Raw genomic sequence first — 25,645 nt, 5'->3', positions numbered from 1 at the left:
TGAATCGCGGACTATTGTTATTCTATTTTATGCAAATCCTCGCTAGTCAACATTTTAGATTTTTATCGCGAGGCCGGCATAATTTAGTAATTGAATTAACTTACCTTTCGGAATCGAATAAATTTTAATAATATAATTTTAGTAGACTGTCCCGTCATACACAATAAAATGCGCGTGCTCAACATTTTATCAAATAATTAAAATCTAAAATCATTCGGCGCATTAAATTCATATTGAAGTAGTGGATATTTATAGGAATACGGCTCTTGCAATTTGTCGACTCACCAAAATGTAAGGCTTTATAACATGAGCATGGTACATAACGCCCCTCTTTTTATTTGAAATGTTTTGTTTGATTTTGAGAATTTGTAGAGCTGCAACAATATGCTTGATGATTTCCGCTAAGCCGTAAATTCGCTTTAAATTAATACGCACACGCTTCTGCACCCACGCACGGGAAAGCACAACTTGCACAACCTTTAGAAGAGTCGTGGGCAACTGAAATTGAGACCTTTAAGAGCCCTAGGCCGAGTGGACCGCTATCGCGGGCTGACACCCACTACCAGGGGCTTGAAATAAATCCGTTGCCATGGGCCATACACGACTTTGTCAGCCAGATTTTAATTCAATTACATCTGTAGCTGCAAGTTGTGTGCAAATATTTTCATAGGAAAAATTAAATCCTAGCCCCACCCATCCTAGCCATTCCACGCTTTAAAGCAATTCAGCAAACACGACCAAAAACTACCCTAAACCCCAGGCATACGCGTGCGCCGCTATTTGCACTCGTGTCTGCTTTGTCAAGAGAAGAAAGAATATAGAAAAATAACTGAATGTCTAGCAGCCGCAGAGATCTTTACTGAATCATTGGTATAATATAGTCCTATAACGTTAAATACATAATTGCAGTTAAGTTCGCTAGTGACGGTAACAATGTAGTGAAGGTAACAAAATATATATGCGGTCCTCATTCCGTGTTATGTTTCTAAGCTATTTCACTCAATCACATTGCGGACACATGTTCCGAAGCAAGCACCTTGATTTTTAAAGGCTGTCTTATAAAAGAACAACAGTTACAAAAATTAAAATTAAGACAAAAATCTCATACCGCCGCAGTTTGGTTTACAGATAAGCAATAAAAGCATGAGGAAAACTTCGCACAGGAAGTCGCTCTGGGGCGGAAATCGAAATTTGTTAAATGGAGCAATCGATGAATAGCGTTCGATCTGACGTGCATCACTCCACGCCCCACGCAAGTCCACAGTTTGGTTTTACATTTTATCGCTTGTACGTTTGCACCATTTCAATTACAAACAATAACAATAAAATGTGTACGAAGGAGACTACGGGACGAACACGAACAAGCCGTTAAAGTTCAAGAAAATGCGTTGGCAAAAAAAGCCAACAGAGGAGTGCAAGGGCAAGGGGATTAGTTCACACGGAAGTGGCTGTCAATTGACTGACCCCCTGTTACCTCCATGAACATGGCTCCAGTCCAGGGAACGTATTGGCGTCCGTGCGGAAGTTTGACGCCAATGCGGGAATAGTAGCTAAATATTATTGCAAAGAAATTTAAATACAAAATTTCCATTCTCGTCTGCAGTATTTCAGTTTGTAACGCTAAAGTGAACACATTAATGGAATTGTTTGGGTTCATTCCATCGGTCGTTCCCTTTTAGAGTTCTTATACGTTTTTTTCTTTAATGCACATTTAGATATGTTTTGCAAATTTGATTTTTAAAAGAAAACGTATATCGCGTATATCGAAATTATTTAAAAAATTATTGGCTAACCTATAGAAGTCACTCAAAATAAATGATCATTCTTTAGTGAGGTGCATCCTCCACGTCCTGAGCTCGAATAATGCGTCTTTTTTTTTGGCGGCATTAAGTTACTACACAATCGTTCTTACAGATTTACGACTTGCTGTGCCATTAACCATAATTAACGACCAAAGTTTGAAGGACTGTATTTTTTAATAAAAGCCATCTTTGTAACAAGATGTTATGAGATCTTTACAGCCAAGCTAACTAATCTCAACCTTGCCACAATCAATACATAGGTTGACATAATTCAAAGCAAGTAACAAAGTCTTGGAACGGAAAACTTATTTCATTAGCAATGTCCATCAACTCAAAAGCCAGTGAAAATTACGTTCTGAGACGTTCCACTTCACAATGTGTTTCTACATGTTGTGCACAATTTAATTCAACGCTAATAAAACTCCAATAAAGCGAAATTTGTAAGCTGTTGTCGCCCTTGGCAGACACTAGGAACGATTATCATTGACAGTCGCTGCGTATACGTGACAAACGGTGGCCATGTGTTAATCTCGGACGGTCTAAGCACAGTGCAAGATTATGAGCAAGAAAAAGACAATAGGAACAAGGCCAACAATACGCACAAAGCAAAAACTTGCACATAAACAAGAAAAACAAAAATAAAATAACAGTGGAAAACTTTATGGTCAACATTTTTAGTTGCGGTAGAATGAATACCAAAGTGTATTTCATGGACAACACACACACATTAATATAGCTACTCTCATACGCACACCGTGGTAGACTCTTACGTAAATAGAAATACATCTCCACAGACTTGGAGACACACATTCGCACTGGGAAAAGCAATCACTGCCCTGGCAACATTTCTTTTATCACAAGTGGCCAACTGTATCCCACTGATGGGCCCCGTTCATTGTTGGCTCTGTGTCTTGCGCCACTTTTATTATTATTGATGACAGTTTTGAGCAGAAAATAAAAATAACAAATGCAGCAAAATATTTCTCCTATCTCACCGTCTGTCCATCTCAGAAGCTTGTGCTAACATAAAATCAAAATATAACAAAAGGGAAGAAATAACTTCTTCTAACAGGCATAAAGTTTATTTACAATATGATGTTTTACACAAAAAGTCAATTTTATTACGGAATTGGGAAGTATATGGTATTGTAATGTGATATTGATAGTAGTAAGCATAACTATATATCTGAGATTTTTAAATTGAGTCAGAGATGTCTCCTTTAATAAAATAACTATGCCCCTCGCAAGGGTATAAAAAGCGAACTAAACTTAAACTGGGCTCGCACGAAGATTCCGTATAATTTAAGTTGTAAATGAACTGTTAAGCTTAGGTTCAAAACTTTTCACATTGAAAAAAATGTATACCCAAGCCGCGCCAAGACATATTCCTAATAGATGACAATGCAAAGTAGCATCAACTGATACTATCATATACTTTGTGAGTAAAAAAGAAAAAAATAATAAAATAATGGAGAGAAAGCAACTCAGGAATAAGATTTAACGAAAAACAAATTTCATTAGGTTGGCAGCAGCCGTCACGCGAAACTGCGAAAAATAAAATATAAAAGTTTCTTTCCGAATTTTTTATTTCCATAAAGATGTGTGGAAGCAATGCCACAAAAAGACCCACAAGGCAAGATAAATTACCGGAAAGTGTATACTGTACAGACATCTGTTGTCCCTTTTGCCGTGAGCTCCAAATATTTTTGTAACTTTTTTCTTCTACAAAGTTAAACTAACTCTGATGCAGCACATCAACAAATTTTTATAATTTTTGCTCCAGTTGGAAACAAATGTCTGACTAGTACGTGCTCCATCAATTTTATACTTCAGTATATTCCCTGCCTACTGAGTTACCCAAACAAAAACAAGCTCACACACACACACACACACACCCACATATTGAGCTGACACACCCAATTGATTAACCTGAGCCACACGCCATAGCAACTTTGCTGAGCTGGGGCGGCACAGCCAAGTTAATTTTGAACCGTTTATCAAATGGCGCTGAGTTGAAAACTTAGAATGAATGTGCTGCCGGATGCCAGACTAATACCATGGGTGAGTAGTGCACCTTGGCTGGGCGGATCAACCAGCTGGTGGCAGATGCCAGGATGCAGGCCATAATGCAAAATAGCAAAACAAGAGCAAAAACTAGATATCAAACAAACCTAGATGGAGTGAGCATCAAATATGATGTTACAAAATCCGTTGGCAGCGTTGCTCAGCTATTTGTCAATTTTGGCTCTGCTTAGCTCTTTGGCAAAAATTGATGACTTGTGAAAATTCCTACATTATGATAACTGAAGTGGGCAACAGACTTCACAAAGTGTGGGGCATCAGGAGTTGACTCAACAGTCAACAGTTGCATATTTTTTACTTCTTAACCGAATAATGTGAGAGCTCAGTCAGAACATGACAATTGCAGCTTGTGGTTCTACTTTGCACAGTGTCACGCCAATTTCGAAGCACTTAACGCCTGCTCTCTGATTGTGCAATCGGCGCAAAAACAGTGTAAAATGCATACAGCCAACACGAAAGGATTTTTCATGAATTCTCCTTGACACGTATATACACCTTGAGGCAACGCATGCGTTGCCACTAACTGCTGGGGTGTAAACATTTGCCGCTCGAATGAAGCGCCCAATGAGGCGACACAGACGAGTGCATAAGGCATGCTCGCACCACCATGCCACCACATCTGGCTGCTAGGGTAACCCAAAACAAATATTTTATGAAAAGTCGGTAAAGGTGAGCAAGGCTGCGTTGACAGCGGTAGCCCCTACAAGATCGCATAGCTAAAGAATCAACCAAAAATTAGTATTGCAGCGATAGATATCATGTAAAATAGTGTTAAGTGGAACTCAAACAATGACCAACTTCACCTTCTTTGCTCGCAGAGTGCGATGTTTATTATGCACGTGTAACCAAAAAGTCCATATTCCTCACAGCCTCAGGACAAAGGCAACTTTCAACAAAACTGAGGTGTAGCTCCCATACAACGTGTTAAACTAGGCGTCCGTTTTCAAGTACGCGTATTTTCCGATCCATTTATCACAGCAAGAGCACAGCCACAATCAGAACAGCTCCTATAATATCAGCGGCAGCAAAGATGGCTGGTAACAAAGCGGCAGCCTATAGCCCTATCCATTATGCCTTGCGTGTGTGTGGGTGAAGTTCGAGCCAGTTAACGGAAAAATGCAATAAATGCAGCAAATGTGTTGCTTTGTGTGGCTACTGCTGCTGCTGCTGTTAAACGCATTTTGTAGAAACTGCATTCATGCAACACACAGCCAACGCCCATTTGTATGCAATATTTTTTGCACTCTATATGAATGGCTTTTATTATAATCGTTTGCTCGCCGAGGCATCAACAGCATAGCAGGGCTATTTAGCATGAATTTCCATCACAAAACGGGCCAATTAGCGAGCGTTAAATGCAAACGATTTTGATTGCAAAATAATCACCATCACTGAAGACATTTTAGAAAGTTAAGCTCGAATCATGCGACTAAGAGTTGTAGTTAGCTATAGACGTGAAAGTGTAGAAAGATGCATGGACTGCTTGTGGAAGCTTGTGGCGTCAGGAGATTTCCCAAAACGCAGTCATAAAGTGGCAGGACTACGGACAGGTTATCGTCTGTTTTCTGTTTCCGCTATAAAACTTTTATTATGCATGTCAGGTGACATATGTACATAAAGTAGACGTACCAAGGGAGACTGTACGCAATTTTGTCCTAAATTTGGCTTAAATGAGTCACTGCTACGATTAGCTTAGCCAGCTGGCGCACGAAGTCTATCAAGTAACCTGTAAGTTTGGTCGACGAATGCTTAAATTTTTGAAGACTTCAATTTAAAGTCACATCTAGTAAAAATGCAGCCTTTGAAAGCGCAAAGCAATTTACTTGCAATCGCAGCGAAGGCCATAAATTTAAGTCCAATGCGAACCGAGGCATGGCTGTTCACCAAATTCAAAGCTGACCACATTCAAATTTTTCAAGCCACACAAATCCGCGTTGACTGGCTTTGTACGAAAAGCAGAAAGCAAACGAAGTGAGGTATAAGGCAACAGCACAGTACTGCACGCAATATGGCTCGGCGTTGAGATACCTTATGCCATGTTCCAAGAGTTAACACATAACCAAAGGACAGTGCTGACCCAGCATTTTACTGGCCCATGCACAGGGTATAAAACAAAATTGCTACAAGGGTTAACATGGGCAAGAGAAGCGTGGCAGCGACCGCAACAATTTCTACAGCCGTGGGCAACTTAATTTCAATATAAATAAATAAAATTCGTACAATGTTTTCTTTTTGGCTCTTTTCAACATCATGTTTTCGCGCAGCTGCCAACCTGCTGCCAAGTCCTGGGGATCAGGGAAACCAGCATTTGAAAGACCTGCCCAATGCAATACGTTCAGTTGTTAGAGCTCTTCCTTGCTTGCACTGGTACAAGCACTTTAAAAAAAAATAAGAGTGTATTCAGTAAAGAGCATACTTTTGGAGCTATCAGCCCGCCTTTTGCAGCCGTAGCAAATGCTACGAAAAATTAAGATAAATTCAATTTGCTTGATTCCGGCAGAAGGCACACACACACAAATAATCCCATTTACAGTCCTTATTGCCACCACACATCCGGTCAACAAGTTGTTGGTTGTCTTGCCTTGTCTTGGCATAAGATGCTTGAGCATCTAGTGCGTATGCCGGTCTGGCTTTTGTCATTGCCACACATAAGTATAAATAAGTGTAGGAGAGCGTATGGCCGTATGGCCATGGCAATAGATACTTACTAGAACGACTGTGGTTATACTTTTTGCCTCTGCGCTGTGCATGCGCTATTGAAATTCAATAAGGGCGACTGCCGAGGCTTACATTGTGCTGGCAGGACCACAAAGTCGCCTTCTCCTAGCCAATAACGTTCGCTTCATTCCCTCAGCATCCCTACTGGGATGTGGCTATATGTGTGTGTGTGTGTGTATGTGTGCGATGACTTTCATTACTATGAAATTGATTTCCGCTTATGGCACTTTGGTATTGCTTACATGTTGCGTCTGCTGCAAACACTAAGAAGAACCACTCACGGACAATGAATGACTTTTTCTGTCGCTTATCTTCATCAGCAGCATGTAAAAGTCTTCGACAGACATGCTATGCCTGACTGAGCTGATTAGGATAATGACTTTAATAAGTTTGCCAATTCGTAGACGCTGAAGGGTAATTATTTAATTAATTGTGCTTACGTATTTAATTATATATTTTTGATGCTGCTGGTGCGGTTGATTTTTAAGACGACTTGACTTCTTCTATCCTCAAGGCATATTTTGCAATTAAAATTGTTGCACTGTCAACGGCAGCTAAATGCTTTCAGGCTACGCGTCAGGTTGTTAATTGCTCATAATTGGGCATTGCACATGCACTTTAAGTGGCCGACAAAGGGAAAGGAAGTATGCAACTTCCCGAAACGCTAATTAAAGGACGGAAGACCTTGTAAGAACATTTTCTATTGCTGCCCTGAAATAATTAGCCCAAGATGTTTTGACTACTATGTTGAAAACTTAATTGCAGCGCACACGCTAATAGCCCAACGGATGTGGCATTAAATTGATTACGTATAATTAAACAATAAAGAACGGATATATTCCACACACAAAACCGTTTTTTCGACCGATTGATCCTATAGGACCCATATTTTTTATATGCGCTATCTGATATGATAGTGATCGTTGTAATTGCCGAAGTTTTTAATAAGCGAGTGAAACTTTTATATGACAAGTTTGATCAAGATATCTTAAAGATAAACTATTTCAAACAATGACGTTCCTATGGCATAATACTTATAACGACCGCGATATTTTCACTGCCTGTAATAAAATAGCAGATCTATGCGACGGACTTGTCCCTAATTAACAACACATATATTTATATGTACATTACACATATACGTTACACATTTTATGACAAACTTATAATATTTCTCCCACAAGGAAAGAAACAGCTAACAAACTGACAGGACAATTTATTAAAATGCTTTAGCCATGAAAATAAATATGGATAAAACTAAACAAGCAAACATAGGTCATACGACTGTTGCACGAATTCAAATTGCTGCCATGCACGTTGCAGAAAGGATGGTCGGTTGCATTTACAGTTGATTTATTAGTGAAAGCAAATCACTTGCTAAAAAATAAACGAAAATATGTTAAATTGAATGCATGCTAGAGGCAAAACAAGCAGTAAGCTTCAGGTATGCAGTAACAATATGCGTATATTGCGTGTGTCTAAAATGATCCAGCTCCAATCACTCGGTGTCCATTTGGTCGATATTACAATTTGCATACTCGTGGTCGTGTCTTCAGCTAGAGGCTGAGGCGGGAGTGTGTTAAAAACAAAATTGCACTTCATTAAATAACCATCAAAACAACTCAATAAAACACTATATTTCAGAGAGAATAAACGAATTGTGACCAGTGGGCTGCGTGTGTAGATTTGATTGTGGTTGAATGTAAATGTGTGTGCCACATATACCAAAAACTATATAAATATCGCAAACAACGAAACTTTTTCGATTCAAATGCGATAACATTGCGCGGCAGGCCACAAATTTCTGGTTATCCTCATATTTACTGCCGACAGACAAACCAACTGGCCCATGGGCATTTCCATCCAAGGCCGAACTCGAACCCGAACCATATTAGGACTTGACAAGCTACTAACAGTATTTTTGCAATGCTTTTAACTGCCGAGAGCACAAATGTAACCATATTAATTTAATGAAATGCAGTCCATCAAATCCTTAGCAGTTGGAATGCATCTAAAAGCGATACTTAGTTACAGTTTCATGCATGCTGTCCGATGTGTCAGTCAGATGTGTCAGTTCTCGTTAGTTTACTCGCTTGGCGGCAACCATGCGGGGAAGAAAGTCACCAGGAGTTGCCATCGTTGCAAATTGGACGAAGAATAAAAATGCTGTACGTCAATAAAAAAATTGTCATATGAACGTGAGTGGCTCTGGCCTAAAACCAATTGTATACCATTTGCCGTTTAATGGAATTTATTATTATATATATGTATGTCGTGCAGGAATCAAACAAAATGCTCAAGATCACAATAAGAGAATCTGCCATGTTATCGAATACTTCAAATTTTACATTGGACGAGTAGTTACTAAGTTCATTTTATATTGATGTATTTGGAAGCAAAGGTTAAAGGACCAAAATGTATTTGATAAAGGATAAATGATTTACGAAACCAATTTAATTTGTGAAACGTAACTATTAATCGAGCACACGCGAATCAAAACTCGTACTTTTATTTGTTAATGTAGCAAAAATCACACAAAGCCGAAAAATTGGCAAAACAGTCTTACCCACTACGACGGTCGTTAGACACAGACAAAGAAACACTGCGAATATCGACAGGAAGTTGGCATAACTAGGGAAATGAGAAAATTAAAGGATCAATACAGAGCAGTATAATAAATTGCATACGAGCTGGACGCAAAGCATTGCGTCGACGATTTGATGCTTAGTTGGGATGCGGACATAAAGTTATGTCCTTTGTCTCGTGCAAACTTTGGCATTGTTTAGTTGGATTCTTTCAAGCAATATGTGGTGATTATTAAGATTAATAATACGACTTTTAGCTACAGGGCGGGTGATGAGCTACCCAGTTGATGTGTTTTTAATGAGTTGGTCGACAACAGAATCACGAGCTTCGCCGCCGCCAACACCGCAGAAGCAATTAAAGAGCATCAATTAATATTAAATATTTCAGCGGCAATTAAATGAAATAATTCGTAGTCGCCATCAATCCAACCACAAAATGGCCCGATGTGGCCAATGAGCCGCTGGCTTATAGCCGTCAAGAAGACAGGCGAGCGAGCACTGACATACAATGAAAAACTTTCCCGGGTATTCTGAATGAAATTTTCATTAACCAAAGAAACCAAAGTGATTTGGTAGTAGCAGCTACCCCATCGCCCCATCGCTCCATCGACCCAGCAGCCAAGTTTCAAGTGAAAAGTTTTCGACTTGCGCCAACTGGACACATGTTACAAAATTCGCAAATAAATTTTTGGTACCGAGAAAGTTTTCCACGCATTCGAAATGCAAATGAAATGCGCGCGAATGTTGACAAGCGGACCGCGGACCGGGAGCGAAGTTGAAGTGAACAAAGTTGAACCGAAGCTGCATTTCTTATGAGCGACGAAATGAAAATATTTCAAAAACCATTTCAATTTCTCCAGCTATACTCGTAATTGAAATTTGCATTTGTATGATGCTTGCTTACAAAAAAAACAAAAGCAAAAACTGAACTTTGCCCAGCTAAGACAAGCAAAAAGAAACTCTGCGTCGACTCCACCACAGCCAGCTAACTGCCTGGCAAAAAAAAAAAAAAGAAAAAAATGAAAAACAATTAAGCGCCGCGTCGTGGAATTTTGATTGCAAATTTTCACACCAGAGAAAGCCGACAGTGGAGCATTCGTTTAAGGCCTGGTCAAAATATATCTTATGTTAATTTTATAAAAATATATATGCATGTATGTATATATTTTCAGCCACTTAAAGATCAAATCGTATTTTTGGATTCTTAATGTAACAGTGGCATTCTACCAAAATCCGAGACTGTAAAGAAACTAAAAGCATGGTGCACTAGCATACCAAGCAAATAAAAGCCAGAATGCCCTCATTTGCAAAGACTGCAAAGAATTCTAAAAACTTCCTTGAATCGAAAACAAAAAAATACCTAAAACTTTTACCAACCAGCATTTGCCGAGAACCGCAAATTGTTTTAAGTCAGACAGAAGGCTGAACATACTCGCGGAAAAAAAAAACAAATATTAGTACTTGTAAAAAGTACAAGCCTTGCAAACAACAAGGTATCCTCTACCTGGCAGCAAATTTTCAACAAGTCACCGACCAACACAAAACAGGCCAACAATTGTAGCGCACACTTGACCAAGAAGGCAGCTCCAGTCGGCAAACCGTAAATTTTATTGCATGACTTGATTAAATTCGCATGCAACCCCAGCGGACAACCTCAGCTAGACGGACGGAGGTCGAAGCTGGGTCAGTCAATTCAAAAAAAAATAAAAACCATGGCCTTTCAGGCTTCTTTTTCTTGGCATTTTCCCCATTTTAACGTTTTAACGTTTTAACGAAACTTAATGAACTTTCAGTGTCACAGCAAAGCAAAAAGAGTCACCAGCACCTTCTCCGTCTGCAGTTAATGTTATGATGGATATTGTGCAAGGCGAAAAGCAATTTTGAACTTTTTAAACAATGTTTGAATGTGTGGGAGCTATTATGAGCTCCGTTTCTATGGTTTCCAGTGACAAGCCAACTGGCTTTCCAACTGGTCTTTCTATGAATAGTTGCTTAAATATGCCTCACAAGACTTAAAAGCATTTTCAGTAATTAGAAGCAAAAAGGAAGCAAACGCTCGACTATACGATTCCCTCTATTATATTTCCAATGTGAGAAGAAGCATTCGATCTACAAGCTTTTATATATATTTGTATATGCATGTAACTACAATTCGTAAAAAGAATAAAGACAATATGATGCGCTTTGTCAGGAAGATCACAACTAATATGTATTGATACGATACCCTTTTATAATCATTTTTTGGAAACTTAATTTACGTAGGATGCTGAGTGGTTTGGTATTTCGGGACTTGGTGCTACGCTGCGCAAAATTTAACGAAGCTTAACCTCGTTCAATGGCAAAAAATCCACTTTACGTACACTTTGGGCTGTCATTTCGGGCGCAGCTCAAGCAGCAATTGTGCAAACGGGAGGAGGAGTTCAGTAAGTGGACGAGTGAGTCGACGGCACAAATGGTTCGGGAGTTAGCGAACTTTTTCAAGCTAAATGCAAGCAAAAATGATGAATGAGCTGCAGGTAGCAGCCACTACTCATGGTGGCCCAAGGCAAGAATTTCTATCGGAATGTAGTGAGAAATTATTCTGATTTTCGTAAACGCCAACGCTTGCCAATGGCTATGACAGAGTTGAACGTGTGTCATCTATAAATTATGCAAGAAATCTGAAACACCTTCAGCATAAAGCTAGATTACTCTGGATACACAACAATGAAACTGAAATCGAAAGTGCGACAGCCTAATACCGGAAATTGGTTTCATATGACAACGACATGGGCAGAGACATATGCAAAGACAAGGAGATAGTTTCGTGTTTACTTAAACCCAGGCGCAAACCGCAAACACATACTATATACCAGGTCGATGACACCATGGAACCACAAGTGTGATGAGTATGTGCGCGATGTATGTGAAATATGATGCAGATGATGTTTCTGCGGATCGATGAACCTTCTCTTCGCATGATAGTGGATAGGGACAAGGGCGCCTCTTTTAGTTTAAATGAAAGTGAACGCAATTAATAATAGAAACCAAGCGAAGCAATGAACTTGGCCTAACCAGAAATGTGTATATCGTATTACACATACGTGAGGGCTATAAAAACGCAACTGCGTCTACGCAATGTCACACTTGAAAACCAACAACGCAGCGCCTTAGTGCCCTGCTCTCTGTGCTCTCCAGCAAGGATTAGCTAGTTGATATAAGCAAAAGAACGGGTTATCAACCAACAGCATGAAGACACCCAGCGACGTACAACGTCGAAATTGGCAATGTACAAACAATCCATTAATGATCAATGAATTCAGGTGGCCCGGGCTATTTACGCTGTTGTTCTTATTCATAACAATGAGCCCGACTGCCGCGATAATGGCGTCGCTGCCGATGGAGCCGCTTCTGAGTGAACTGCCGCCAGCTTTGCTCTCACACCAAAACACCAGAAGCAATTACCATGACCCGAACATGGAGCCGTTTGCAGGATTAGCAGGATATACGAGAACACGACATTATTATGGCGCAACCACTGCAGCTGCTGACGGCCAACCGCTAGATGATGGCGTGGGCGACTTGGCAGCGGCACCATATGCAAATTATGAACCAAAAGCCGTCAGTGCTCTTAGTGGCGGCACAGCCACCGGCTTTGTGCCAACGACCGCGCTACAGAGCTACAACAACAACAGATTGCATTCGGAGTACGATGCTCGGCATCAGGGCAAAATCGATTTTGTCATTAATACGGCAAATTATGAGCTCGATGCCAATGAAGAGCAGCCCGACTATCAAAGCTATTCATATCAGCCACGGGCGCCAGTGTCGCCTCTACGCGATTATCATATTGAGCAATTTTCCAATTATCGCCATCCGGCTGTAGGCCGAGAGCAGGAAAGGGTGGCTCTGCACCAACGACAAGTCAGCGACGATAGCACGTTTGCTTATGGCACTAGTAGGCAGCGCCCCGAATTCGACTTGCCTGTCAAGCGACAACAACGGGAGCCCACCCAACATTACCGGGCGGAACCACAGCCGCAACAAGAGGATCAGCAACTGCTTTACTCTCAGGCACAGGGTCGCATTGCCGATCTTCCGGACAGTGGTAGTACTCGTAACTCGTTGCCTCCTATCACAACAAGTGTTCATCATACCGCATCGAGCAGCAAAGCGATCGCCGGATTTCCACTTTCGAAGCATATTGAGATCACCAAGCACGTACCAATAGCTCACTATCAAAAACAACACGTGCCCTACAGGCAGCCGGTTCAGATACGCGTTTCCCGACCTGTTATCGCGGCCATCCCGAAGCCAATTCCTATCAAGATACCCGTCTCGAAGACAGTGGCCGTGCCTCAACTTCAGGAAGTCAAAATACCATTGGAGAAAGTTAAGCCAGTGGCTGTAGAGCGACCGATTCCATTTGTCGTGGAGCGGCGGGTACCCTACCGAGTGGAAAAGCCAATAGCTACTCCCGTCTACTATCCGTATCCAGTTAAAGTGCCTATTGTACGGACAGTGGTGCACAAACAAAATCCTCAATACGCAATACCCACACAGGGACTAGGAACATACGGAGGATGGAATTCTGGTAATCATCTACTGGGATAAACAGTATCTACAAATCAAACAAAATGATATTTATATAATTTCAGTTTTTATTTTATATACCTACTAGCCATAAATAAAGTAGAGATTCTATACGAAACTTATAATAGTGAGCTTATATGGAACAAAGTATATAGTAATATAAGTATTTTGTACGACGGCATACAGGTATTATGTGTTTATGTGTGTGTATGCATGTGTGCGTGTGGGTGTGTGTGTTAATGTATGCATGCATGTATGTATGCATTTATGAATGTATGTATGCACGCATGTTTGTTTTCTAATAACAAACGCAGACCAAGCGTATTTGCCGCTGTGCTGCAAATTTAAATAAAATTAATTTCTACCAAGTGCTCTACTCCTCGATTCTCAAGAATTCAAGTAGGATCTGCAGTTTTGATGCTTAGCTAGTAGAGTAGTATTTTTGTTGTTGTTTTTGTTTGGTATTTTTGTTGGTGTTTTTCTTTTTTTTTGTGTGCGTGTATGTAGGTATGTATGTATGTATGTATGTATGTATGTATGTATGTATGTATATATGTATGTATGTATGTATGTATGTATGTATGTATGTATGTATGTATGTATGTATGTATGTATGTATGTATGTATGTATGTATGTATGTATGTATGTATGTATGTATGTATGTATGTATGTATGTATGTATGTATGTATGTATGTATGTATGTATGCATGCATGTATGCATGTATGCATGTATGTATGTATGCATGCATGCATGCACGTATGTATGTATGTATGTATGTATGTATGTATGTATGTATGTATGTATGTATGTATGTATGTATGTATGTATGTATGTATGTTTGTATGTATGCATGTATGTATGTATGTATGTATGTATAAATGTTTGTATGTATGTATGTATGTATGTATGTATGTATGTGTATGTGTTCATGTAAGTATTCGGGCATGTAGTCCTTCATGTACATTTATATAAAACAAACATGCACACATGTATGTACAAACAGGTATACATATTTGTGCAGACTTAAAGCACCGCCCAACAAATCTTTTAATCGCATTTGCCACCGAGGAAGCTTGGATTCTGCAAAAAGTGAGAAACACGTTTTAAATGAATTTTCGCGAAATTCCGTCTAAACGTGCACCTTCATCAGAAAAGGTAACTACAGTGAACATTTCAGCTTTATAGCTCTTACGGTTTGGGATATGCGTCGATCACCAATCCGTCAGTCAGTCAGTTAGGACAAATAGTTTTATATATAGAGATTATTATATGAGTGACTTTACCATGTTGAATATTTAATAATAATTTATTTATATGGTTTTAAGCCGTCCATGTAAAACACTGTTTAGTCACCAGCTTTTAACCCTGGGTGTCTAGAACAAAATAATTGCAATTAAAGCAAGAGAGGACTACAAAATTGCAATGCAACTCAAAAACTTTCTCCCCCGCAGCTCAGCAGAACTGAGTAGAGCATAGCCAAACAAGACATTGAAGTCAGAGTCAGAGGCCAACCTCCAAATGAAGAAAAGTAGCCAAGTAAAACTTTTTAATTGAGCTAAGATCCAACAAATGCGGCTAATAAATATGTATTGAAGTGCGGCACAGCGACGGGTATGCAATGCAAAGGGACTAGTGTAAGAGAATGCAGCTGCTAATTGCCAAATGTAACTTCAACAACAACAACAAAGCACGTAACGAAACACAACAACAATTCTGCACTAAATAAACGCGACGTTCAACTTCGGAAGGGCGTTAACAGAACAGCAACAAAATTAGCCAAAAAGTAAAGTCTTGGCCCAGCTTGTAGCTTGAAGCGTTTCGGGCGGTAGCTGATGGAATTGCTGCAAGTTATTGCTGACTAATGAAATTAACTCTAATTGACTCGGAAGTCTGGTGCTAGAGCTTGTTGCTGCTACTATGGCAGCATTCTTTAGCATTTTATTTATATAATTTCAACATTCTTAAAGTTACCCAAAAACAATGGATTATAGCTTATATGATAAAAGGTCGCAAGGAAATAATATATAGGACTGGCATATGCCGACGGAAAGAAAACGAACCGAAATTTAAAATTTAAATTATTACCCTTCAAAAATAGACCTAATAATCAGTTAGTATAACAAATGAACTATTTTGTGGCTTATCATAGACATGCAGGCGCGCACATCTGTATATACATACATATATGTTCTACATAAGTTTGTGTGTGTCACAGTGCACATAAATTTATAATTGCAGTACCCGCAAAACCACTTCGTTAAGAATACTGTGGCTAGTTTGACAACTGTCCCGCAACTGGCCAGAACCCGGCGAATGACGGCGGACGGCAAATACGAAAGCCGCAAATCGCAATGAACATGCATGCACGTGGTCAAATTGACATCCAGCACGCTGCTGATGAGGCTGGTTAAACAGTAGTATGGCGCTATTGGGAAAGTTAGAGTGTGTCTAGTTGTACATCGTATATTCAATTATAAGTATGCATGTATGCCTGTACATGTGAACACCATGTTGCCATCTGTGATTGCTTACCATTAATTTGTCACGCACACGCCACATACCTGTAAGGAGTACAGGTATGAACCCTTTTTAGTAGAACCCTCTAGCATGTCATCGATGCGTCATAGAAGGAAGTTTTGTTGGTACATCACTGTAAAAAAACGATGGCAAATTTCAAAGAGCACATATCTTTAGAAAGTCGGATTTGAGAGCGTAGGCGGCGGTCGAGCATCAAAATGACTTTATAATTTGGCAAATGACTCCGCACTTTGTGTAGAGCGAACGCGAAATGAAGCAGAAGCGTATGCCAATGGGGTTGCTAAACATTAAAAATTAATCAGCACTTCCACCTCAAAACTTTGATAATTTCTGCGTTGCTATAACAACAAGGAGCAACAACCTGAAAGGATTAAACGCCAAATGGTTGGCTGGTGCGCGAAATATGGCGACAAAAAGAAGCGTTTTTGAAAAATGACAGCTAAACTGCACCGAAAACAGTTGGTGCCCTTCGCCAGACCGCAGCTCTAAAACTTTTAACCCATTTCGAGGGACGCGCGGACCCCTTTCAAAGTTGGCCAGGCCAGCCAGCTTTTGGTTTTTCAAATTTATGTGCGACATAAAATTTTCGACTCAGGTGGCTGTAATTTTTGATGTTAACACCGACCGGGCTGCGTTACTTAGTGTTAATATACTTTCTGGCTTGCTTGATAGCTTTAATTGGTTCGCTTGCGTCACAAACTCGCAAGAGGAACTGTGTACTGTACTCAAATACAAGCGGAACTTTTCTCAGCTTATGGACATAAAAGGCGGTCAATTTTTCGGACGTTTACTTGGCGTATGAGTGATATTTCATGTTAGAAAATTTATGCGCTGCTTGTTTGCATAGACCTGTGTTTGTATGTGTGTGTGTTTTGCAAAACTAAAGTGCAGCTAGTGTGTACATTTTGCGATTACCATAAATTATTTACGCTTCACTTTAAAATCTTTAGCGCACACAACCATAATGTTGGCAAGGACATATACACCCATATTCATAGGCAGCACAAAAAGGCATAAAAGGATTTATGTCAACTGACACACAATAGCGCAGTTTCATGAGAACGATATGGAAGCATGGCCGAAGCCTTTTAGTTAGAATTCAAACTTTATGCACAAACAACTACTCAGGCGAATAATTGTTATTAAAGGTCGCAATTAAGATACTAAAGGACAAAATGGAGGGGCAACTTGAGCTTGGACAGCTGTGCCGGGGCAGCCTTAAAATTTGAGCATTGCCATTTAGAAAGCAGCTGCAAAGTTTTTGAGCTCTACATACATTTTTCATGACACATTATCCAAAATTTAAAAACTACTACGTTCCTAGCTGCTCAGGTTCTCATCAAAACTCTTTCTGAACTAGAAACACTCTGTTTCATGCGAAAATGTATTCCGTTGCACCCAAGTCAGCCTGTTTGACAATTGCTACAGAGGAATGCAATTCCATAATTCTGATCTAGACACTGACTCAGCTGCACTCATTAGTTTTCAAACTTAACAGCTGCAAAAGCAAACAAGCCTGACTCATATTTCAACTGCGGCTATTATTCAAGTTACCCAAAGAGCGACACACGCATAATGAGGAAAAATTGTTAACAACAGGTCGTGCAGAAAAGCAAACAAATGTTCCAAACATGAAACAATTACTGAAGACCTGTTATCAAGCTGAAATTATTTATTGCCAGCCATGACAGAAATTATGAACTCAAGCTATCTGGCAGGGCTCTGATATATATTAACACATAGTCACTCACTAAATAGATAAATCTAAGATAGCATTATGCATCTAGGAATATGTACGAATGACGACAAAATATTCCCTTAGCATATAAGGGAAATATGCCACAGATGTACATATTTTAGTCAAAAACATTTTAGCAAAATTATTTACTCGTGTTTAGTATTCTTATATTAAGTATCTTAAAATTAAGACTATTTCCTCACACAACAATTTGTAGAATAGTTATTAAATATAACAACTCCAGCTGTAAATACTTGTGAATGCTTTCGATACAGAACAATAATGGGGCATTTCCATACAATGCTATTTAAGAGAGAGGAAAGTCTATTTAAAGCTATTTGTATTCGTATTTGTGTTGCGCACACAAATGAAAATATATGCGGCAGCCATCTGGTAATTGGCAACTTATTTAAGCCATTTATATTCCAAAGTGGGCGTTAAGGCTAGACAGGCATACGGGCAATTCGTAAATCATTTTAACCAACAGCAGACACAATCCACACATATTTACCTATGTCCTATCCGTGTTTAGGAGTCTGTCGGCGAGTTTTAACATGGTTTCCCATGTGCCGTGCCCTCTGTCGCTGTTTAGATGGGCAAAACCCTAAAAATCCTATCACATCGCGAAAATCTAAGGTAGAAAAGAGACTACACTAAATTGTGTGCACATCAAGAAGTAACAACTTAAGCCTCCATCTCGCTGAGTGTTGTTTTTTTTTGTTTTTGTGGAAATGGGAATAAAACATACCCATACTTAGCTAGAGGAGAGTCGGCCCTAATGCCCACAAAAATAAAATCAAAAAAAATAATGAAATAATTTAAACAGTTTAATATGGATTATAGTGCGGCATATTAACAGAAATGTATGTGTGTATATTGTATTGTATTGGGCATGCTTCGCCCGTATACACTATGCAAAATCATATTTTCAAAACTTGTACAAAAATATTTATACGTATAAATAACTCGCTACAGCAAACTTTTTTTGGTAATATATTGCGTGCACAATTTGGAAAGCAGGCGTACAACTTTCATTATGCAAAAAGTTTTTTAATAATACTACAAACATTGTGGCTGAAAATAGTACACACACAATACTCACGAGCAGTCATTATTAAAAGCCTGTGTTTTTTATTTTGCCACTGAATGTGCTTATAATTGTGTTTAGAGTGTACAATTTTGTGTGTTTTGTCAATGATATCTATTGTACTTTCGCAAAAACGAATTAAAATGTTTATGGATATAAAATTGTTATTAATATTATTATTATGAGTATTTCTATGATTACTATTATTTTTATTATTATTATTACTTACAAGTTGTATTAGTGACAAACCATAAAGCCTAAACTTAATCGCGTTTTCCGTTCTTACTTAACCATATACTCAAGGTCTCGAGCACCGTCATGTGTGTAGGATGTGCAGCCGTATTTGACACACTGGTCCGAAAGCGAAATAAAAGAAGACTATTCCTGCCCCGTTTTACCTTCTTCTGCTTTCGTAATTTGAGGCAACACAGTTTATGTATTGCTGTATTAAATATTTGATAAAGTCACATAATTAGCTGTTGCCATTCAACATGCCTAAAGGAGAATCGGACTTAACTGTACTGTTCATGAATTTTTCCACCTACTTAACAACTGGCTAACGAGCAGCAAAGATCAGTACACGAAGTAGATATATATGCGGAAATCTATATCTGATGTAACAAAGAGATAATAATAATAACAACAACATAATAATAACAAACGCCAATGATAGTAATTAGGAAGTAAAGCTACCTTCAAATATAGAAAATATAAATCTGAATATTTGATGAGTTCGTTTTTATATACATATCTGTGAAAAGTGCATTAGGTGAAGTCTAGTGCGAACTTCTGTTAGTGGAATAGAACGGAAGCAGCCACCCAGTCAAGAGTTATCAGCCGTATTAAGTGTATGCACCACATTCACACGTATGCACACACTTATGTGGCAAGGCAAATACTTTGTATGCAAAATAAAGTGCTTCAAAAGTCACTTAAAGTGTGTCGCTGGATCCCGCCCAGCATAAAGACCGTAAAAAATGTTAAATGATAAATAAAATTTACAACCGCAACAACAAGAGCGACATCAGCAGCAGCGCCGACAGCGACATGCAAAGTCACAAGCGCCGAGAGCCGACAATGATATGAGGGGTGCAGATGGCTCGAGGATGGGTGGGGTGGGGTGGGGCTGGGCAGCATATGGAGCGAGCAATGGAGTTTTTGCTGCTGCTCGCTTTGTTGTTGCAGGCGACATAATAAAATGCAATTTAGACATCAAAAATACAGTAAATGGAGCGAGCGAAGAAGCAGAGCCAAGGACGTGGACGTGGACTACGATGAGGATGAGAACGGGAACGAGCACTAAAACGAGCACGAGAAAGAGTAAGAGAGCCACAGACAGCCACATGACTGACAAGCGGCTGGCAAAGGCAAACGACCACAACCACACACACAACTGCAACAAAAAGGCGTGCGCGACGCGGCGCGGGTTTGGTTTACGCAGTACGAGCCATGCAAATGCCTAAGTGTGCGTGCGAGCTGTACAAAATGGCGGCGAAAGACGCGCAATGCATGTGAGCAATTGAGTTTTATTTTGTCACGAACGGGAGATGGAGACAGCTAAATGATGAATGATATATGTTTGTGCTTCTATGTCGGAGTATGACTGTCTCTGTTTCTGTGCCTGTGCCTGTTTGTCTACGTCTACTTGCAAAATGCGAATAAATTACAATAATTTAATGACAGTTAATGGGCATTTAAATAAGCCAAACTAAATACTTACTCCTAGCTAACCAAGTTAGTCCAACAATGCAAGCAGATGTGCTGCACAAGACATAGCTGATTTAGCGACCTGCATGCGACTCGATCCAAATACTGTCACTGCAGTGTACTAACACAATACAGGCAAAATACAAACTGACAGCAGGTCAAGGCAGAGGTAGAGAGACAGAGAGATAAATGCTGAGAACAGCTGTGCATTCCAATCCGTAGCAGGGAAACAAAAGGTGTGCTCTTAATTTAATTAAAGTTTGCGTGACGGTAGCCCTTGCTGGCTGAGAATTGCTCAAATTGCGCCGTAGGCATAAGGATGTCCCGCTGCTAGATTCTACTGAGGATGTAATGGTCTGGAAATAGCATTTGGCAGTTTGAAAACAACAACAGTCGCCTAGATGAACTTCATTCCATTTAACAGAATTTCATTTTGTGCGATTTAAGTGAATAAATTTGCCTGACTGCCTCGATGGCGGCGTTGGCTGTGTACATAATAAATACAGCGTTAAATTACAGCTAAATAAAAAAGCTCGACCTCAGCTGACGATTTCTGAAAATGAGTTAATGCAGCGGTTTCGTTTGTTTTATACTTATTCCTGTATTCATACAAATGCAAATGGTTGTAATGTTAAATGAGTCACAAAATTGGTATACAACACAGGATTTTGGCTTAACACAAAATGAATTTTACAACTCGACAATAAACGCAACACGAACTGTGCAAAATTGCATGACAACGTTTGCAAAACGCTTTGTTGGCGTACGGGACGTATGAGTAATGTTATTATTACTAATGAAATGAATGTTCGCGATTGTGCTTATGTGAAGAGTGCAGCTGTTATTACCACCAGCCTTTGACCTTATGCAGGATTGTCTTAAAGACCGGCACTTTGACAGGGAATGGCTTGGGCACCTTGATGGGCAAATACTTGACGACCGTGTATGGTACTCGCTTTTCTACAGGCACTGGGATGTGCTTTTCCACTGGCACCGGCACGATGCGCTCTACCGGCACTTTCAGCTCCTTCTCGACAGCCACTTGTACTTGCTTGGTGATGGGTATGTGGATTGGAACTGGCTTCTTGATCGGAATGATAACAGCATGCGAGATGGGTATTTTGACAGTTTTCTCGACGGGCACGTGCTGCTTCTTAACATGCTTCACAGGCACATAGTTGATAATATCCACATGGTGATGTGACTGATGTGAATGCGCGTGACTTTCCTCGTGGCCACTTGATTCGGCCAGAAAATTGGAGCTCTGCTCCTCGCCGTCGTCGTGCTGTTCGTAATCACTTGGTCCGCTTGCTGAGGAGCCCGATCCTGTCGCTGACGCCGCACCTTCATGAGGTGTGAAATAGGACACGTGTTCCAGTTGCTGCTGCTGTTGTTGCTGCTGCTGCTGTTGATGGTGCTGCTCCTCAGCGTGATGCTGCTGAAATGCTTCGTAGCCTGAATTCAGATAATTTCCCACTGACATTTTGTCATAGGCGTAATGGTTGCCCGCCTGTTCCGGCTGATATCCCACCACTTTCTTGTATTGCTGAGCAGATGAAGGCGCCCATGAGCCTTGCTCTGCTCCGCCAAATGACGGCAGAAAGGCATCCGCGTGCTCTCCAGCCGCTGCTGGAAAATTGTAAATCGCTGAGTGGAGGCCCGCAGTTGAGTGCTGCTGGATGTGTTCACCACCACCGCCGTAACCGCTTTGACCTGCCCCTGTATTGCCGTAATCGTGGGCTGTTGCCGCCACCGCCGCTACGGCCGCGTCCTCATGCTGCTCCTCATAAATTGGTATCTCTTGTTTTGACGAGGCTGCTGCTAAAGCTTCGGTGTGCGTGGGCGCCACTGAGCCGTAGCCGTTGCTAATGTGTCCCATGCCCGAGAGATTTGTGAGCCCATTAAGCACGGCTCCTAGTCCGCCCAGGCTGCTATGTCCGCTAAAACCAGAGGAATCGCTACTGTAGCTGCGCCGCTCCCCTGCTGCCGCCGCATCATAGTTTAAGGCGTAGCGATGCAACATGGAGGTTCTCTGCTCTCCCAACGGCAGCCACCGATTATCGTACTGCGCCGTGCCTGGTGCCATGTTGTGGGCATAACTGCTGTAAATGGCTGTCTGGGCGCCGTTGTCCGTACCCGACGTCCGTGCCGCCGGCATTGATGAAGCTTTCGTCGTCGCTGACACAGTAGTCGGCACGGCAATCCACACAATTGCAACGGCCACAATGAGCGGCATCTGCGGAACAAGATTTAGTGAAATTCATGGAAATAGTTTTAAAAAGGCAAAAATTGCGAAAATATTCCAGCACTGACCCAGGACGCCTTGTCTACTCATCTAAAGCTAATGCATTTTTAATAATCGCTGAGCGACCAACAATTATTACCTACAACTGAAACTGGTTCTCTCCTGGCCCTTTCTCCTTACCCTACTTACCCTAATAGTGTTGGCCATTTAGCTTGGATTGAGGCTTCAGGCTTAAGTAGTCTTCCTGGCACTGGTCGGCAGACCTCGATAGCTGCACTGCTGCAATTGAAATGTATGCAGTTTGCATTTGGCCTGCGTTTTTATACTGCAGTTTCTCAGTAGGACAACGCAAGCAACGGCCAATGTTTTCCTATTACACAATCTGCAACCTCAGCCCCGCAATTTTTGTTGATAGAAGGCGGCCGTCGCGTCGTGCCACCAGCCAAAGTGAGTGTCTTGCATTTGTTGACCTGCCCGTTGCTACCTATTTCTTTCTTAATATCTCTCGCTTCCTCTAGCTGTAATAGCCAAATTTTAATAGCAATGCATTTGATATTGCCATTTCCAATTTCGCACCCATTTCTCTCTTTCACTGTGCATTTATGAATCAAGTTACGCGATCAATTCAACACATAAAAACCCCCCAAAAAATGCAGCGCAACTGCAAACCGAAAACAACAATCGGACTAAGCTAAACAATAAAGTTCAAAGTCATTTTCCATTTTCCATGGCGAACGAATGATACCAACAACGCTGGGGAATAAGCTGCAGGCGGCACGCGCCAAGTTAATAACGAGGAACGGCGGAACTTCATTATAATCTTGCCAAGCCATGATCATGATTCGTCCGACTGCGCGTCGTGGCCTTCATAAGCAAAACAAACTTGCACTCATTCAAAGCCGCCATCGTCGTCGTTGACGCGTTGTCATCATCGGCGCCTCGAGTAGTATAAGCGGGCCGCCAGCTGAGCTCAAAAGTTGTGGGGCAGCTTTGTTCGAGAAAGCAAACAGCGAACAGGTCCAAGTGGAGCGCACTTGATGTAGACTGACAAAAGCTGGCTGCTGGGATTTACCCGAGATTTGACGTTGCGTCCGTAGACTTAGCCAAACCTAACTGAAAACTGTTTAAAAATGTTCATTTTCTTTGTTTGGGCCACCTTCAGCTGCTTTGCATGCTCTTTGTTTAAATGTCCAAAAAGGTTAATTTTAATTGTTTGACGATTTTTTCATTTGGCCATTGTTTAGCGTATGTAAGGCGCTGAAGCTCTCCCATGTCCGCCTGGCAGCGAAGAGAGAGAGAGAGGGGCGCAAGGGGGCAAGAAAAAGTGAACGCCTTTTAAGTGCACCTGCAGACATGATGCTGCTGATTATATTTTTCTTGCCAAGCGTAACAGCTCGTTAGTATTTTCAAGTGATTTCCACTTATTTTCTTTGCCTCGTCTCGGCCTCAGCGCCTCAGACTTCAACGGCAAGGCGAAGGTAAGCGGCGACCCAGGCTAAAGGAAGTGTACTGATTTGAAAGGAAACAAACATTTTGGTGGTGCTTTTTTCCACTGGCCGTCACTTTTTTTTTCGCTTCGAGCTGCTGCTGACTTTTATTTTATCGCAATTTACGTTTACTTCATTTCAATTACAATTACATGATTTCTTTCTATCAGTTGGTTGTGCAATTTAATGGACGTAAACGCAAAATCGCAGAAATTATGTAACTGAGGTCAAGCTTCAGATCTAGTTCAAAAGTTTATACTAACAAAATTAGATAACACCATAACAGCACAATCTCAGTATATTACATTTAAGGAGCTAGACCTGAAAACATTTCCATTTTTATTTATAATTATTCTATACAATCGCTAAAATACAGGTGAGGAAATATCACAGCAATTTATGAAATTTTTCGTCCTGGCTTTTACTATGCTTCAAATTTAAAATATCCGTTTTTCGCTCATTTTCCGCCCTTGGCAAATAAGTTGAAGTCCATCGAAGAAAAAAGCAGAAGTTGAAATTAACATTTTCCGCCCCCAATGAAGCTTGAGGTAAAAAATAAACTTTCGTTCAGTCAGCCAATAAATATTTCGAAGGATAATCTTACGAAAAGTCTAAGATATGTATTAAATGAATTTCATTAAGATCTTTGCAAATGGCTTGATGCCGATCATCACTTTTGGGTAGAATTTTCGTTCACATAAGGTTACAATGGAAAAAGGGTCAGCTTTGAAGCTCATAAATCTTGGGCTGTACGTGGATCACGAATCAGCCAGTCAGGCAAATATTTGTATATGTTTAGGAAAAATACCTTTACAAATTGAAATGTAGAAGCGAATTGAAATGCTTTATAGCTGTTGCTTTGCCTTTGAGCCGGTTTAAAATTGTAAAAAATGCTGTGCAATATTTGTTGTCACCCGTATTTTTGTTCAATGCTGAATATTTCAATAGATATAGAAGTATATGAAAAAAATTCCAGCTTTTCTATAGCAGAGCAGGAATGTGTGTGTGTGTGTGTGTGTGAAATACCCATGGGAAAAGGCATTTGCATTTGTTTTTATGCATTGAAATTTTGCTGTTGTTT

The 25,645-nt window shown here is 40.4% G+C and overlaps 3 protein-coding genes across 10 annotated transcripts in view; 2 read left to right on the top strand and 1 right to left on the bottom strand.

The window, feature by feature from the left end:
- Nha2 (Na[+]/H[+] hydrogen antiporter 2) overlaps window positions 1–19,465 on the top strand; it is a 164,356-nt gene extending 144,891 nt beyond the window's left edge. For all 7 annotated transcript variants that reach the window (XR_010437804.1, XR_010437805.1, XR_010437803.1 and 4 more), the window contains one exon: window positions 19,429–19,465. The gene's annotated coding sequence lies outside the window, so the exon portion shown is untranslated. The remainder of the gene's footprint in view (window positions 1–19,428) is intronic.
- Window positions 12,602–13,853, top strand: LOC135438043 (uncharacterized). Of its 2 annotated transcripts, XM_064696166.1 has the most exons (2): window positions 12,602–13,274; window positions 13,336–13,464. In XM_064696166.1, the coding sequence occupies exons 1-2, from the start codon at window positions 12,644–12,646 to the stop codon at window positions 13,395–13,397; spliced, it is 693 nt and encodes a 230-aa protein (XP_064552236.1). In that variant the 5' UTR covers window positions 12,602–12,643; the 3' UTR covers window positions 13,398–13,464. The 2 variants fall into 2 exon arrangements, with proteins under 2 accessions (XP_064552236.1, XP_064552235.1); XM_064696165.1 differs by having other exon boundaries at window positions 12,604–13,853.
- A 2,186-nt stretch (window positions 19,466–21,651) lies between the features above and the next one.
- LOC135438037 (uncharacterized) lies at window positions 21,652–23,284 on the bottom strand. Its single transcript, XM_064696159.1, has 2 exons — window positions 23,267–23,284; window positions 21,652–23,068 (listed from the first exon to the last, which is right to left on the bottom strand). The coding sequence occupies exons 1-2, from the start codon at window positions 23,282–23,284 to the stop codon at window positions 21,677–21,679; spliced, it is 1,410 nt and encodes a 469-aa protein (XP_064552229.1). The 3' UTR covers window positions 21,652–21,676.
- Between the last annotated feature and the right edge of the window lie 2,361 nt (window positions 23,285–25,645).

The sequence above is a fragment of the Drosophila montana genome, unplaced genomic scaffold (genome assembly GCF_035044405.1).
Source record: "Drosophila montana isolate Dmon_TW-CO22-7 unplaced genomic scaffold, ASM3504440v1 contig_3835_1, whole genome shotgun sequence".
Lineage (NCBI taxonomy): Eukaryota > Metazoa > Arthropoda > Insecta > Diptera > Drosophilidae > Drosophila > Drosophila montana.
The sequence above is the reverse complement of the archived record's forward strand: the minus strand, read 5'-3'. Positions and strand labels throughout refer to the sequence as shown.

What these genes read in the sequence shown, in the direction of transcription:
- LOC135438043 (XM_064696165.1), top strand. Translation starts at nt 12,644, where the DNA reads ATGGAGCCGTTTGCAGGATTAGCAGGATATACGAGAACACGACATTAT.